Below are 13,502 nucleotides of genomic sequence, written 5' to 3'. Positions count from 1 at the left end.
TATTTTCAAATATTTCATGTAGACTTCAATTCTTTTTAAGGTGATGGGTACTTGAGGTTTGTACAGAATTATTTATTAGCAGAAATTAAAGGCTACTAGAAAAAATATTTTAAACTTTTGAATTTAGTTGATGTAGAGGGCCAAAAATAACAAAATAATTACTGCAGGTTAGGTATAAAAATATTTATGTTATAATTACCTTATTTAATCTCACTGTACTATGCATGTAGGAGATAATGTAAGTAAGACAAGTATATACTTAGAAATAAATTATCTTTTCATAAATTAAATAGGTCCTTTACAGCAAGATAACCATATTTGTTACTTTATTCCTGGTGATGTGGCAGAATGCTAAAATGTTGTCAGGAATAATACTAAAATATTTATCAGATTTGAGCTACAAATTTCAGTATATGGTGTCTATCTGAAAGTCTAAGGAAATCACATGCTTTCACTGACTTTTCAGCTTAACTGAAACTATGTTGAAAGACACTAAGTTGAATTGTACAGATGTTCACCTATTAAACTAGCTAAGTCATGTTCATGGAAATTATGAACATCAATATATGAAACTCTTACTTTTAAGAGGCTTTCCAGTTCCACAGATCCCTTACACTAAAACGGAGGGGGTCAAGTATGTATCTGAAGACATAATATGTGGAATGCCCTTGACTCCATAACGGTTCCTCAGAGTTGATGAAAGGCAGTTTTCATGCCCAGGTGTAGTGGGAGTCCTCCTTCAGGACCTAGCATACTTAAAGTGAGGTGAGATGACTCAAAGACCACCACAAGGAGCCAACAAAATTCTCTTACAGAGTTATCTTGGAGTCTGCTTTATGATCACAAACATGTTCATTATATAAAAAGTACCATTCATAGGTTCATTTCTTGATATGCATATGCATGTATAACATATTGCAGAACACATTCATATATGTGTCAAGAATATATATCATACAACCAATGCATAAACAGCCAAGTCCATCGCCATTTAAACACCCTCAAAGGGGCAATTTAAACTCTATTTATTGCTTGAGATTTCTGCTTAAATAGACTTCACTTTTAAAAAGTGAGATGATGAGCAGATTAGGAAATAGACTGTAATAAAAAGATTTTCTTGCTCTTTTGTTGTAAAGAGATTTGATCCATATATTTATCTTTTTCTGTATTGCTAAGGGGACTTGATTAGTGTGGAACCTCATGACAGTTTCCTAAAATTCTATGATGACATGAACACAGAATAATCACATTTCAGTTATACATTGCATCATGCATATGAAATAGTATATTAAGTTTTTAAATATCCAGAATAATTTCTCCACAGATATATGATGCTTTCACATCCCTATTATCCATATCATATATTTTTATAACTTTAGCAAATGAATCCCCATTTCAGTGTGCTATGAATTATACATAGTCACACTTTATTATATGGTTTGTTTGTTTAGATTCTTATCATCTCTTCTGAATAAGTTTATAATTGTCAAAGGGAAACAAAATGCTTAAACTCATAATGTTATGAGTTTTACGTGAACAATGAATGCAGACGTACCAAACAACACAAGGAAAAAGTCAAAGGAAGGATGCATGACTGGAAATGTACTCCACAAAAATGTCCAGTTCAGAGAAAACATGTTAATGCTGCAATGCAAAGACCCTGTTTTCTTTACTGTTTTCTTCAACATATAAACTTGCTTAAATATTAAGGCCATTTCTGGTCAAGTAGAAATAGTCAATCCATACTGCTTCCAGGGATTTGACTATTTTCACCAACTTCTAGAAATTTAACACTGTTGGGTAAACTTCTGCAAAGTCCCCTCTCCCCCAAAACTGACCTGTTACTGAAAAGTAGTAAAAGTTTATCAATGTATAACAGGGCTCCTGGATTCTTTGACTTATTGAAAACATTTACTGTAAAACACTTATGTTTCTTTATGGTTGAGATTTGCCCAGAGAGTAATAGCTGATCTTTATAATATTTTTCACTTCTACTACTATTTTCATCTATATCTCAAGCTTTTTTTTTTTTGCCCCAGACAGGAAACCTAAGATAACTTTTCATATTCAGAGACAGATCTGATGCAGACTTCTTAGGACTAAAGATTGCTTAATTAATCCTTTTATCAGCAGATGACAAAAGATACGGGGTTTCTGTTTTTTGAAAAATGTCTCTTCCTTTCCTATTTTATCAATTTATTATAAAACGAGTATGTTTTTTCCTTAGATATCACTTACCTTTTTTAACTGTGCTTCCAATTTGCTACATTCTTCTTTCTTTTGTTCAATGGCTATTTCTAGAGATTTTAATTTGGAGTCCCTTTTCAGCCCTGCTGAGGCTAACGAAGATGCATGTTCCTTGAGGTCAATTAAACTAGACTGAAAGGAAAAGAATACCAGTAAGTATGCAATTTCTACTAGCAATGTCTTCAATTTTAATACACTGACTCCATACATAGCAATAAAGTGTGCATTAGACAGACAGGGTAAATAAGTCTTACTTAGGTAACAATAGTTGACTCTGGCCAGGAAATTAAACTTGGCCAAGTTTATAGAAGCGAGCAGGATCTAATTGCAGTAGAGTCAAATGTGACCAAATGGTGTGGTCAGTAAATGCATGTTTCATGTCTCAAAGTTATGCTAATGATCTAAGTCCCAAGGTAGTCTTTACACATCATGGCAAAACAGACACCCTGAACCTTCCGTTTACATTTACTGCTGTCAGGTGGCTCAGCATCTAAGAAAAATATGAAAGAAAATACCAACTTTAATGCTTTTCTCCCCCAAAAGGGCAAATCATGTATAAAAGAAGAATCCAAGTAAGTCTTTATCAAATTCCATTTCTTTAGCAGAAAAATGACCAATGTTACTTCAAACATCTCCCACAGAATCAAAGGTAAATTTATTTAAAAATTCAGAGCAAATTTTATGTCTTAGGCCTTTGTAAATCCAGATTCAGGAATATAATGAATCCCCCCAACTCAGACATGGGGTTACCCAAGTTGTCCAGAAACCAAGAGGTTCCCTGTATAGTACAAATTCCAAAAGGTAAAGAAATAACACTTGCATATATCACAGTACACAACTTTGCTACCTAGGAGGACAATGTCTACCAGCAAACATGGAATGGTTAGCAACATCTAACTATGTAACTAAAATGTTCAGGTTCCACCCAAAACCAGACATGATGCATTTATTTTATATCCATTTGCAACGCCTAGGAAGACACCAAGCAAACAGCAGCTTCTTAGTAAATGATGTGGTCTAATACTTTACTGCATAATGAGCACTGGAATAACCATATTGATGACGATACCACCACAATCACCCAGCAAGCAATCCAAGTTCTAACAACTCTCTGAGTGACAGGCTAGCCATTCTCATTTTTCAGGTCAGGAAACTGAAGCTCACATGAGGCCTTGTCTTCAGCAAGGTTCTCAAGCCATTAATGGGAGATATGTCTCAAACCCAGGTTTCCAACTCCAATTTCAATGGTGTTTTCATGTAACTTCCACAGAAATAATAAAGGACCTTATAACCCTGGTGGCTCAGATGGTAAAGAATCTACCTGCAATGTGGAAGACCTGGGTTTGATCCCTGGATTGGGAAGATCCCCTGGAGGAGGGCATGGCAACCCACTCCAGTATTCTTGCCTGGAGAACCTCTTGGACAGAGGAACCTAGTGGGCTACAGTCAATGTGGTTACAAAAAGTCAGACATGACTGAGCAATTAAGCACAGTATAATCCACATACTTTGTCACGGTGAAAACTATGATCACCCCAACTAAATTATAAGTTCCTTGCTAATAAAAATTGCTTGCCTTTATAAATTTTAAATTGCCAGGTGTAATATTAATAGCTCTATGTGTCAACTTAGCCAGGCCATAGTCTCCAGTTACTCAATCAAACACCAATCTAAGTGTTACTGTAGAGATATTTTGAAGATGTGACTAACATCAATGAGTTCACTTTAAGTAAAGAATATTCTTCTTCATAATCTGGGTGGTCCTGATCCTATCAACTGAATGGTCTTAGACGCAGAACTAGGTTTCCACTAAAGCATTAGCTTCTGTCTGAGAGTTTCTAGCCCATCCTGCCTTCTGTGTGAATTCTGTGTGAATTTTGGACTTCCTTAGCCAGCCCCCATAACTATGTAAGTCAATTCCTGCAATAAATTTCTTAATATGATTAAACTTCTTAATGCAGCTCTGTTTTTCTGATGGAAGCTTGACTGACATACTGAGCCCAGTGGCAGGCACATTATTATACAGGAACAATAAATGTGCACAGAAGTGCCTGTCTGAAATTCATACAATGTAACCAGTGTTTACAAAATTATTTTCATTTAAAGTTTACACTCTACCAAGTCATCAAAATCTCTTTTCAATTAGAAGCACATATAAATATACATATTGCTTTTAGGGTGCAAACACAGGAATAACATTTGGAATCTGTGAAGAAAACTGTAAATGAGACAGAAGCTTCAGTGCCTTTTCTTTCATACTAACTATAGGAACTATGGACTCTGCAGCTGTTACATTCTTTATATATCAAAGAATGATAATCTTATAAAAAATAATGTCTTCTCTAAAAACTAGCGAACTTAAATTTTGGAAAACATAAATTTTGCTTCTAAGCTTCCACTAAATTCCTATTTCTGATCAATTCTTTCCTTCTTGGACTCCTAATTTAGACAGTATTTTAATCTGTTTCAGGTCAGTTCAGTCACTCAGTCATGTCTGACTCTTTGCAACCCCACGGACTGCAGAACTCCAGGCTTCCCTGTCCATCACCAACTCCTGAGGCTTACTCAAACTCATGTCCATCAAGTTGGTGATACTATCCAACCCTCATCCTCTGTTGTCCCATTCTCCTTCTGCCTTCAATCTTTCTCAGCATCAGGGTCTTTTCAAACGAGTCAGTTCTTCGCATCAGATGGCCAAAGTATTGGAGTTTCAGCTTTAGCATCCGTCTTTCCAATGAATATTCAGGACTGATTTCCTTTAGGATGGACTGGTTCGACCTCCTTGCAGTCCAAGGGACTCTCAAGAGTCTTCTCCAACACCACAGGTCAAAAGCATCAATTCTTCAGCACTCAGCTTTCATTATAGTCCAACGCTCACATCCATACATGACTACTGGAAAAACCATATCTTTGACTAGGCGGACCTTTGTTGGCAAAGCAATGTCTCTGCTTTTTAATATGCTCTCTGGGTTGGTGATAGCTTTTCTTCCAAGGAACAAGCGTCTTTTAATTTCATGGCTGTAGTCACCATCTACAGTGATTTTGGAGCCCAAAAAATATATAGTCTGTCACTGTTTCCATTGTTTCCGCATCTATTTGCCATGAAGTGATAGGACTGGATGCCATGATCTTAGTTTTCTGAATGTTGAGTTTTAAGGCAACTTTGTCACTCTCCTCTTTCACTTTCATCAAGAGGCTCTTAGTTCTTTGCTTTCTGCCAGAAGGGTGGTGTCATCCTCATATCTGAGGTTATTGATATTTCTTCCGGCAATCTTGATTTCAGCTTGTGCTTCATCCAGCCTGGCATTTCACATGATGTACTCTCTATATAAGTTAAATAAGCAGGGTGACAATATACAGCCTTGACGTACTCCTTTTCCTATTTGGAACCAGTCTGTTGTTCCATGTCCTGTTCTGTTACTTCTTGACCTGCATACAGATTATTCAGGAGGCACGTCAGGTGGTCTGGTATTCCCATCTCTTGAAGAATTTTCTACAGTTTGTCCTGATCTACACAGTCAAAGGCTTTGGCATAGTCAATAAAGCAGCAGTAGATGTTTTTCTGGAACTCTCTTGCTTTTCGATGATCCAGTGGATGTTGGCAATTTGATCTCTGGTTCCTCTGCCTTTTCTAAAACCAGCTTGAACAGCCGGAAGTTCACAGTTCACATACTGTTGAAGCCTGTCTTGGAGAATTTTAAGCACTATTTTGCTAGCATGTGAAATGAGTTCAATTGTGTGGTAGTTTGAGCATTAATTGGCATTGTCTTTCTTTGGGATTGGAATGAAAACTGACCTTTTCCAGTCCTGTGGCCACTGCTGAGTTTTCCAAATTTGCTGGCATACTGAGTGGAGTACTTTCACAGCATCATATTTTAGGATTTGAAATAGCTCAATTAGAATTCCATCACTTCCACTAGATTTGTTCATGGTTATGCTTCCCAAGGCCCACTTGACTTCACATCAGGTTTAAAATTACCAAAATCCAAGGGCTGAAGTGACGCTCTGGAGCTGGGAAATTAGCAACTATGCTGGGATACAATCCAACAGGGCAAAAGAACAAACGTGTCATAAAGGAGACAAACATGTTCTGCAAATAAAATGAAGTGTCCAATTGTGGACTATGGCATGTATCTCAGGGTTTTGGAGACTGGAGAAAATAATGTGCACATTACTGCTTCTCATACTTCACCAAAGCACTGCTAAGTACACTGAAGGGGTTATAGGCAACCCTCAGTACATGGGTACTTTTCATAGCCACCACACAAGAAATTTCTTTAAAGCAGGTTGTTTGACATTATAAATGCAGATGAGATTTGTATTCTGTACTCATGTTTGCACTAGCATTAAAATACTGTTTCAGACTGAGCAGCCACAACCTTTTCCTATGGGCCCAGCATGGTACCACATCTCCTAACCTGGGGGTGTCGACTGATTCATTTGAGAATTGTAGATGAATGCATAGCACCCAACACAAGGATTAGTACCTAACAGGCCCTCAGTAAGTTGGAGCTATTGTTATTACTGTCAGTGCTTTTGTTGTTCTTGTTATCTCAAACAAGAGGTCATGAGATCCTCCAAGCCATATGAAGATGGCAAGACAGCAGGAAAACTTTCAAGGAATTACCTTATATGTGGTTATTACAGTACAGAAGATATGCACAGAGCATCACCGGATGAAGGGAGTCACAGGAAATACTGTTCTGTAAATTCAGAGCGCTTTATAAAGCAAAGGTAACTAGATCCCCCAAGTCTTCACACAGTCCCTCAAACTAAGTCTCTAGTCTGCCTGAGCTACATGGATGTGGGTTGATGAGGACCACTCGTGTGGTGCACTTGTTTTTCCGGACTCACCTCTTTTTCCGTCAGCTCAGCTTGTAAAGCATTGACCTTCTCTTTCAGGTCTTTGTTTTCTTTTCGGAATGATTCTATCTCTTCTAGTCTTTCCCGATCATCTCTCTCCCTTTGTTCTTTCAAACGCTCAATGATTCTTTCCTGTGAGGCAATTGCCCAATTAAAGAGAAAAAACAAGTGAGACTCTATCAGTGTGCATGCCAAGGCATGCTACAGAATGAAATAAGAAGCAATACACACTGAGGGAGAGGGAGAGGGTGGGGTGATTTGGGAGAATGGCATTGAAACATATATACTATCATGTAAGAAATGAATCGCTAGTCTAGGTTTGATACAGGATACAGGATGCCTGGGGCTGGTGCACTGGGATGACCCAGAGAGATGATATGGGGAGGGAGGTGGGAGGGGGGTTCAGGGTTGGGAACTCATGTATACCTGTGGTGGATTCATGTCAATGTATGGCAAAACCAATACAGTATTGTAAAGTAAAAAAATAAAATTTTAATTTAAAAAAAAGAAAAAAATTAAAGAAATAAAATGTCCTATAATTGGAAAAAAACAAAAACAAAAATAGTAGTTACTGATAGGCACCACTGAGCTTTGCCAATGCTATTGTCTTTTTTTTGAAGGATCAGTTTTGTAACATAGATTAATAAATCCCATAAATTATTAAAAAAATAATTTAAAAAATTAAAAAAAAGAAGCAATACACAGAAGAAATGCTCCTATGTGTACTGGACTCAACATACACAAGGTATTCAAAATTGCGTTTGTGAAGAGAGGTTGTGCATAACAGTATTTGGGAAAGACAGTCAACCGCAGCTTTCAGCTTGTTAACCAAAGGTAGTACCACAAGGTTGTCATGGACCTCAGTGCTCCAGTTCATGGTGGTATCAGGGATTTCCAAGAGCAATTCCAGGAGAATGAGGTTCATGCACCAAAACTCAAACCCTTGTATGAGGAAGAGGAAGACACAGAACCAAACTCTTGGATCAACCCTCTTTGCTTGGCTTTCCCATCTGATGTCAAATAACCTTCCTTGATTTCTGAAGACTCTTTTTGTGAGAAAGAGGATCAGAGAGGGGCAGGACCTAGACCCTCAAGGACATAAGGCTGAACTCACAATGAGAACTTGATACAAAATAAGTATTAAGTTCATTATGCAAGTGATTATTTACTTCCAAGTTTTTTTCAACGATTTCTTGGCCATCAGTAGAGACTCAAAAACATTGCTAGAGTTTCTCAGAGCTATCTGAGGTACTGTTCTCCTGGGCTACAGTCCTCATTTTGCCACAAATAATACTTAACTCACAACTCTCAAAAAGGAAAAAAAAGAAAAGAAAACACTGCTAGAATCTCACCTAGTCCTCATCACATCTGTACAATCTGAACTAGGAGTACAGGTTACAGAGTAGTGGGGAGGAAAGCCAGGCTTAGAGAGGTCAGTTGACTCATCCAAGGTGACCCAGCTCTGAAACAGAAGACCTGCCCTGACACCCAGGGCTGTCTGAGTCTTAGCCACGCCCAAGAGAACACACTGCAACAGACACAAGTCATTCAGGGAGATTTGAGTACCTGACTGCCCTTAAGTTTTATGTCTAAATAAAAACATTACTCTGGTAGATATATTTTCCAAACAGACGAAATCTTTCTGATATCAAAATAAGAACTTTTTTTTTTTTAAGGAAAATTCTGCTCAGGTAAAATTTGAGTTAGATTTCTGAAACTTGTGTCAAATTATACAACACCTATTTGGATTTTCTTCTAGATGGTCATGTTAAAAAATTTTGGTGCAAAAATGATTCTTAAGAATATTGTCTTTCATATTCTGAAATTCCCTGGTGGTCCAGTGGTTAAGGATCCACCTGCCAATGCAGGGGACACGGGTTTGATCCCCGATCCAGGAAGCTCCCATGTGCTGTGAGGCAACTAAGCCCATGTACCACAACTACTGAAGCCCACTCACCCTAGAATCCATGCTCTGCAACAAGAGAAGCCCCCACAGTGAGAAGCATGTGCATTGCAACTACAGTAGTCTCCACTCGCTGCAACTAGAGAAAGCCCATGTGCAGCAATGAAGACACAGCACAGCCAAAAACTAACATTAAATTAAAAAAAGAATATTGTTATTTATATTCTTATACAGTAGAAGACAAAGCCTGATACGTAAGACAACTATAATTATAAAATACACAGCTTTTAAAAATTCAGTGTTTAATGTAGAGGGAAGTTAGTTTGAACACTTGGCCTATGATTTAAGATCCCCCAGGTAAGTACTTTGGAGAAGGCGATGGCACCCCACTCCAGTACTCTTGCCTGGAAAATTCCCATGGATGGAGGAGGCTGGTAGGCTGCAGTCCATGGGGTCGCAAAGAGTCAGACATGACTAAGCGACTTCCCTTTCACTTTTCACTTTCATGCATTGGAAAAGGAAATGGCAACCCACTCCAGTGGTCTTGCCTGGAGAATCCCAGGGACAGGCGAGCCTGGTGGGCTGCCGTCTATGGGGTCGCACAGAGTCGGACACTGAAGCGACGCAGCAGCAGCAGCAGCAGGTAAGTACTTAGGCTTCCCTGGTGGCTGAGATGGTAAAGAATCTGCCTAACAATGCGGGAGACCTGGGTTCGATCCCTGGACTGGGAAGATCCCCTGGAGAAGGGAATGATAACCCACTCCAGTATTCTTGCCTGGAGAATCCCCATGGACAGAGGGGCCTGGTGGGCTATAGTTCACAGTGTCACAAAGAGTTGGACACAACTGAGTGACTAAGCGCAGCACAGCACAGCACAGGGAAGCAACTGCACTAACCCAATGACAATAATTTATATGTCTAATGCTTTCAAGGGGCGAAGAATACCACTGTTGTTTTTAATTATTTAAAAACACCTTAAAATGAAATATATTATTACAACAGTGTGGGTTGAAATGGCATAAATGATTCTATTAATTGTCTGTATTTGTTTCTTCTTGATTTCATTACTATCCTATTTTACTCATCTGTATTATGGGGGAGTCAATGACTATGTGATAAATGGAAGAAGGAAATGGTCTCAGTGCACAGGAAATCTCTCAAGGACTTTTAACCATTTCAGCAATTGAGCCCACACTGCCTTTGGCCTGCATCTACTGCCAAAGCCTCACAACTGGTCACCCAGTAGGCAGACCCTCTCCATCCTGTCACTTACACCCCATAGTGTTGGAGTGACATTTTTAAAGCCCCAAACTGACCATGTGGTGATGGCTTAGTCATTAAATCCTATCCAACACATGTAACCTCAAGGACTGTGGCCCACCAGGCTCCTCTGTCCATGGGATTTCCCAGGCAAGAATACTGGAGTGAGTTGCCATTTCCTCCTCCAGGGGATCTGCCCAACCTAGGGATCGAACCTGGGTCTTCTTTACTGACTGAGTTACCAGGGAGGCCCTGACCAAACTGCTCACATCAACTCACTATTTAGAAACTTTCCCAGTAATCACTCTAGCCAGAACACGTGGCATTTATTCCCACTAGACAGGCTTATTGCATGATCAGTCCCTCAGCCTAGCTTTCCAAAGGGAAGCATTCAAATCTTACAATTCTCTTGACTTAGGCCTGAGCAAATTGCCTGGCATACAACAGGCAATTAAAAAAGCTGAGGGAAGGAACAAGAATTCAAATTAGGGGTCATCCTGTCTTCAAAGAAGGGAAATAAAATTAAGTATGCATGTTAACATTCAGAAGGTGACAGCATCACTTGGAAATGAGGTTGATCTGCTCTAAGTACTTGTACTATTGACTGGGCATTGATAACAAAGCAAATCAGCAAGCAGTTTAATGTTTTTAAGTGTTATTGATGATTCAATACTACAAAATATTTCTCCGTCAATCACAAAACTAATTTAACCGTCAGCTACGCAGGGCCAGATGTCAAAAACATGTGTTAAAAGGCCTTAATATGCCATGATCTACTTGATTAACAGCTAACTTGCAGAAATTCCAACAATGTGTTCTTGTTTTAGTCTTATTTGCATTGGCAAGTGTTCCTTGCGCACCCATCTGGCTGTGCACAGGTCTAATCTGTTTGCGCTTTATCACTGGATGGGAACTACATGGCAGTGGCCTCCAGCTCTGCTATCTGGCTGTCTCAACTGCTTATCTGCCATGTGGCTTTATAAATACTGGGGGCTCCATGAGCTTCTGTGTGTCAGTCCTGGAGCTAAGTCATACTCAATCTTAACTCACTAAGGGGCATGATTTTTTTTTTTTTTTACACACTCTGCATATCTGAATAAGTTCTGGGAAATTAAAAGGAATAATACATTCCCTGGGGTGAAATAATAATAAAAGGTGACTAGTGCCTAATGGGTTCTATTCATCAGCCAAAAGACAGCAAATAATTAAATATTCTTATAAGTCTACAATTTCCAGTTAATCACTTCTTTTTTGCACCATGTCTTGTTGTAGAGGATCTGTTAATTTATATGTGGATAGAAATGGAACTTGTGAGGGAAAGGCCACTGAAAGAGATTGTACTGTCAAACACAAAGACCAGAACATTTGAGTTTAGTCCCATTCCATCACCCATGAGCTGAGCGGTCTTGGGATAACCCAGGGAGGGCAACTAAGTCCCAATCAAGGGCCAGCCTAGGGTACAGGTGGCTTCCCAGAGTGCTGCGCTGAGAACTTAACTGGTGTCACAGTTGATTAATGACGTCTACCCAGGGCCCAGAATAGACACTGGACCAGAATAGAACAGTGCTGCACAGGTCCCAAGTTTTCATTTCTGGGCATGTCATTTCACCTCACTGAACCCAATTCCCATCTTTAAAATGAAAGAGCATGGAGTTACTGTTTCTCAAAGTATGGCCTTCCAAACATCTGCATCAGAATCATTGGTCATCCTTGTTAAATCAAAGATTCCTGGGCCCCACAGCAGAGCACAGAATCAGAATCACTAGGATATGGGACCCAGGGAACTATATTTTAAGAAGTTTTCTTGATTAGTGGTCCCCAACATTTTTGAGAATTTTTCCACGTACTGAGGTGGGGGGAGGGGCGATGGTTTCAGGATGATTCTAGCTCATTACATTTACTGTGCACTTTATTTCTATTATTATTATATCAGCTTCACCTCAGATCATCAGGCATTAGATCCCAGAGGTTGGGGACCCCTGCTCTAGATGACAAGATTATTTTGGATACATATAGAAGTTTGATATCCACTAGAATATAAACACTTAAAAATAAATCTACTATTCTTTATCCCCTGACAGGAAAATTTGCCAATTCCTATCAAGTTGTCTTGTCTGTTTTTCAAATACATGATGTTCTGATTTTGGGCACCTTTTGAAAATTCCCTCTGTGTTTGCATTTATTCTTTATCAGGTAAAAGGCTAAAAGTAGGATGTGTATAGGGTTTGGAAACCAACAGCTCACTCACCAAAGCTGCCCCATAGAGCTATTTTGTTCAACTTGAGCATCATATTTTAAAATCTGAACTTGAACATTTTGAGGTTAAGTCAGCGATGCTCCAGCTTGTCACAGTCACCAGCAGTCCCAACTGCTTAACACCAAATCCACTTCCCTCAGTTTTGCTCCCTGCCTGACCCTACATGGCATCTAAGTTCTCAATTCCTCATGTACAGTTCAGTACAGATTTTACATGCCTGAGACTGTGGATCGGCAAACTGAATAATTATTGTCAAGGTAATTCCAAAAGATAGTGGAGTTCACAGGTCAGCTAGTTTAAATGTACATTTTGAAGATAAGGTACTGAGAGGAGAACAGATTTGCTCCATGTGATGCAATTATCAAGTAGTGGGGACAGTTCGAGAGGGCCAGACTCCCATAGACCCCCAGATTTCCTTCCTTGGCCTCCCTTAAATCTCAGAGGAAGTGCATTTAAGTAAAAGGAGTAGTTTCAGATTCAAGAATTGTTTGGGAACTTAAACTAGAATAAATCAAATCTCAGTAGGGAGAAAAAGGGTAAAATCCTGCCAAGAATACATGATATGAAAAAGAATATGGTGTAAGTTTATTTCTGTATATTTGGAGAAAGAAATCAAGGGTACAAATGGACTGACAATGTCACTGAAAGACTGCAGAAGGGATACATAATCATTCATAGTTTTTGAAACAACATTCTTCCACTCAAATTTTATAAACAAAATTACTACTAGAAAGTTTTGATACTAAATTCTTAAAAATTGTAAAAAAAATTTTTTTTCCCTCAAAAATTATCTTATGTTTCCAAATAAAATCTCATCTTTTATAAATTAAAGTTGTAATCTTACAATTTTATTAGCAACATTAAGACTATACAGCCATTGAAATCTGGCTGCTTTTTTACGTTCTATATTTTTAGCATAGAGCAGTGATTCTTAGACCAGAGTGTACATCACAGTCACCTAGAGAGTGTGATG

General features: G+C 38.8%; 1 protein-coding gene across 1 annotated transcript in view; it reads right to left on the bottom strand.

The window, feature by feature from the left end:
- Positions 1-13,502, bottom strand: part of ERC2 (ELKS/RAB6-interacting/CAST family member 2) — a 773,878-nt gene that overhangs the window by 320,863 nt on the left and 439,513 nt on the right. Inside the window, exons 8-9 of the mRNA XM_068983117.1 lie at positions 7,101-7,241; positions 2,239-2,379 (exon numbers count right to left, since the gene is read on the bottom strand). Of these exons, the coding sequence (XP_068839218.1) occupies positions 2,239-2,379; positions 7,101-7,241 (282 nt within the window). The remainder of the gene's footprint in view (positions 1-2,238; positions 2,380-7,100; positions 7,242-13,502) is intronic.

This window comes from Capricornis sumatraensis, chromosome 10 (genome assembly GCF_032405125.1).
Source record: "Capricornis sumatraensis isolate serow.1 chromosome 10, serow.2, whole genome shotgun sequence".
NCBI classification, from domain to species: Eukaryota; Metazoa; Chordata; class Mammalia; order Artiodactyla; family Bovidae; genus Capricornis; species Capricornis sumatraensis.
Note: the sequence above shows the minus strand (reverse complement) of the source record. Positions and strands in the feature narration are given on the sequence as shown.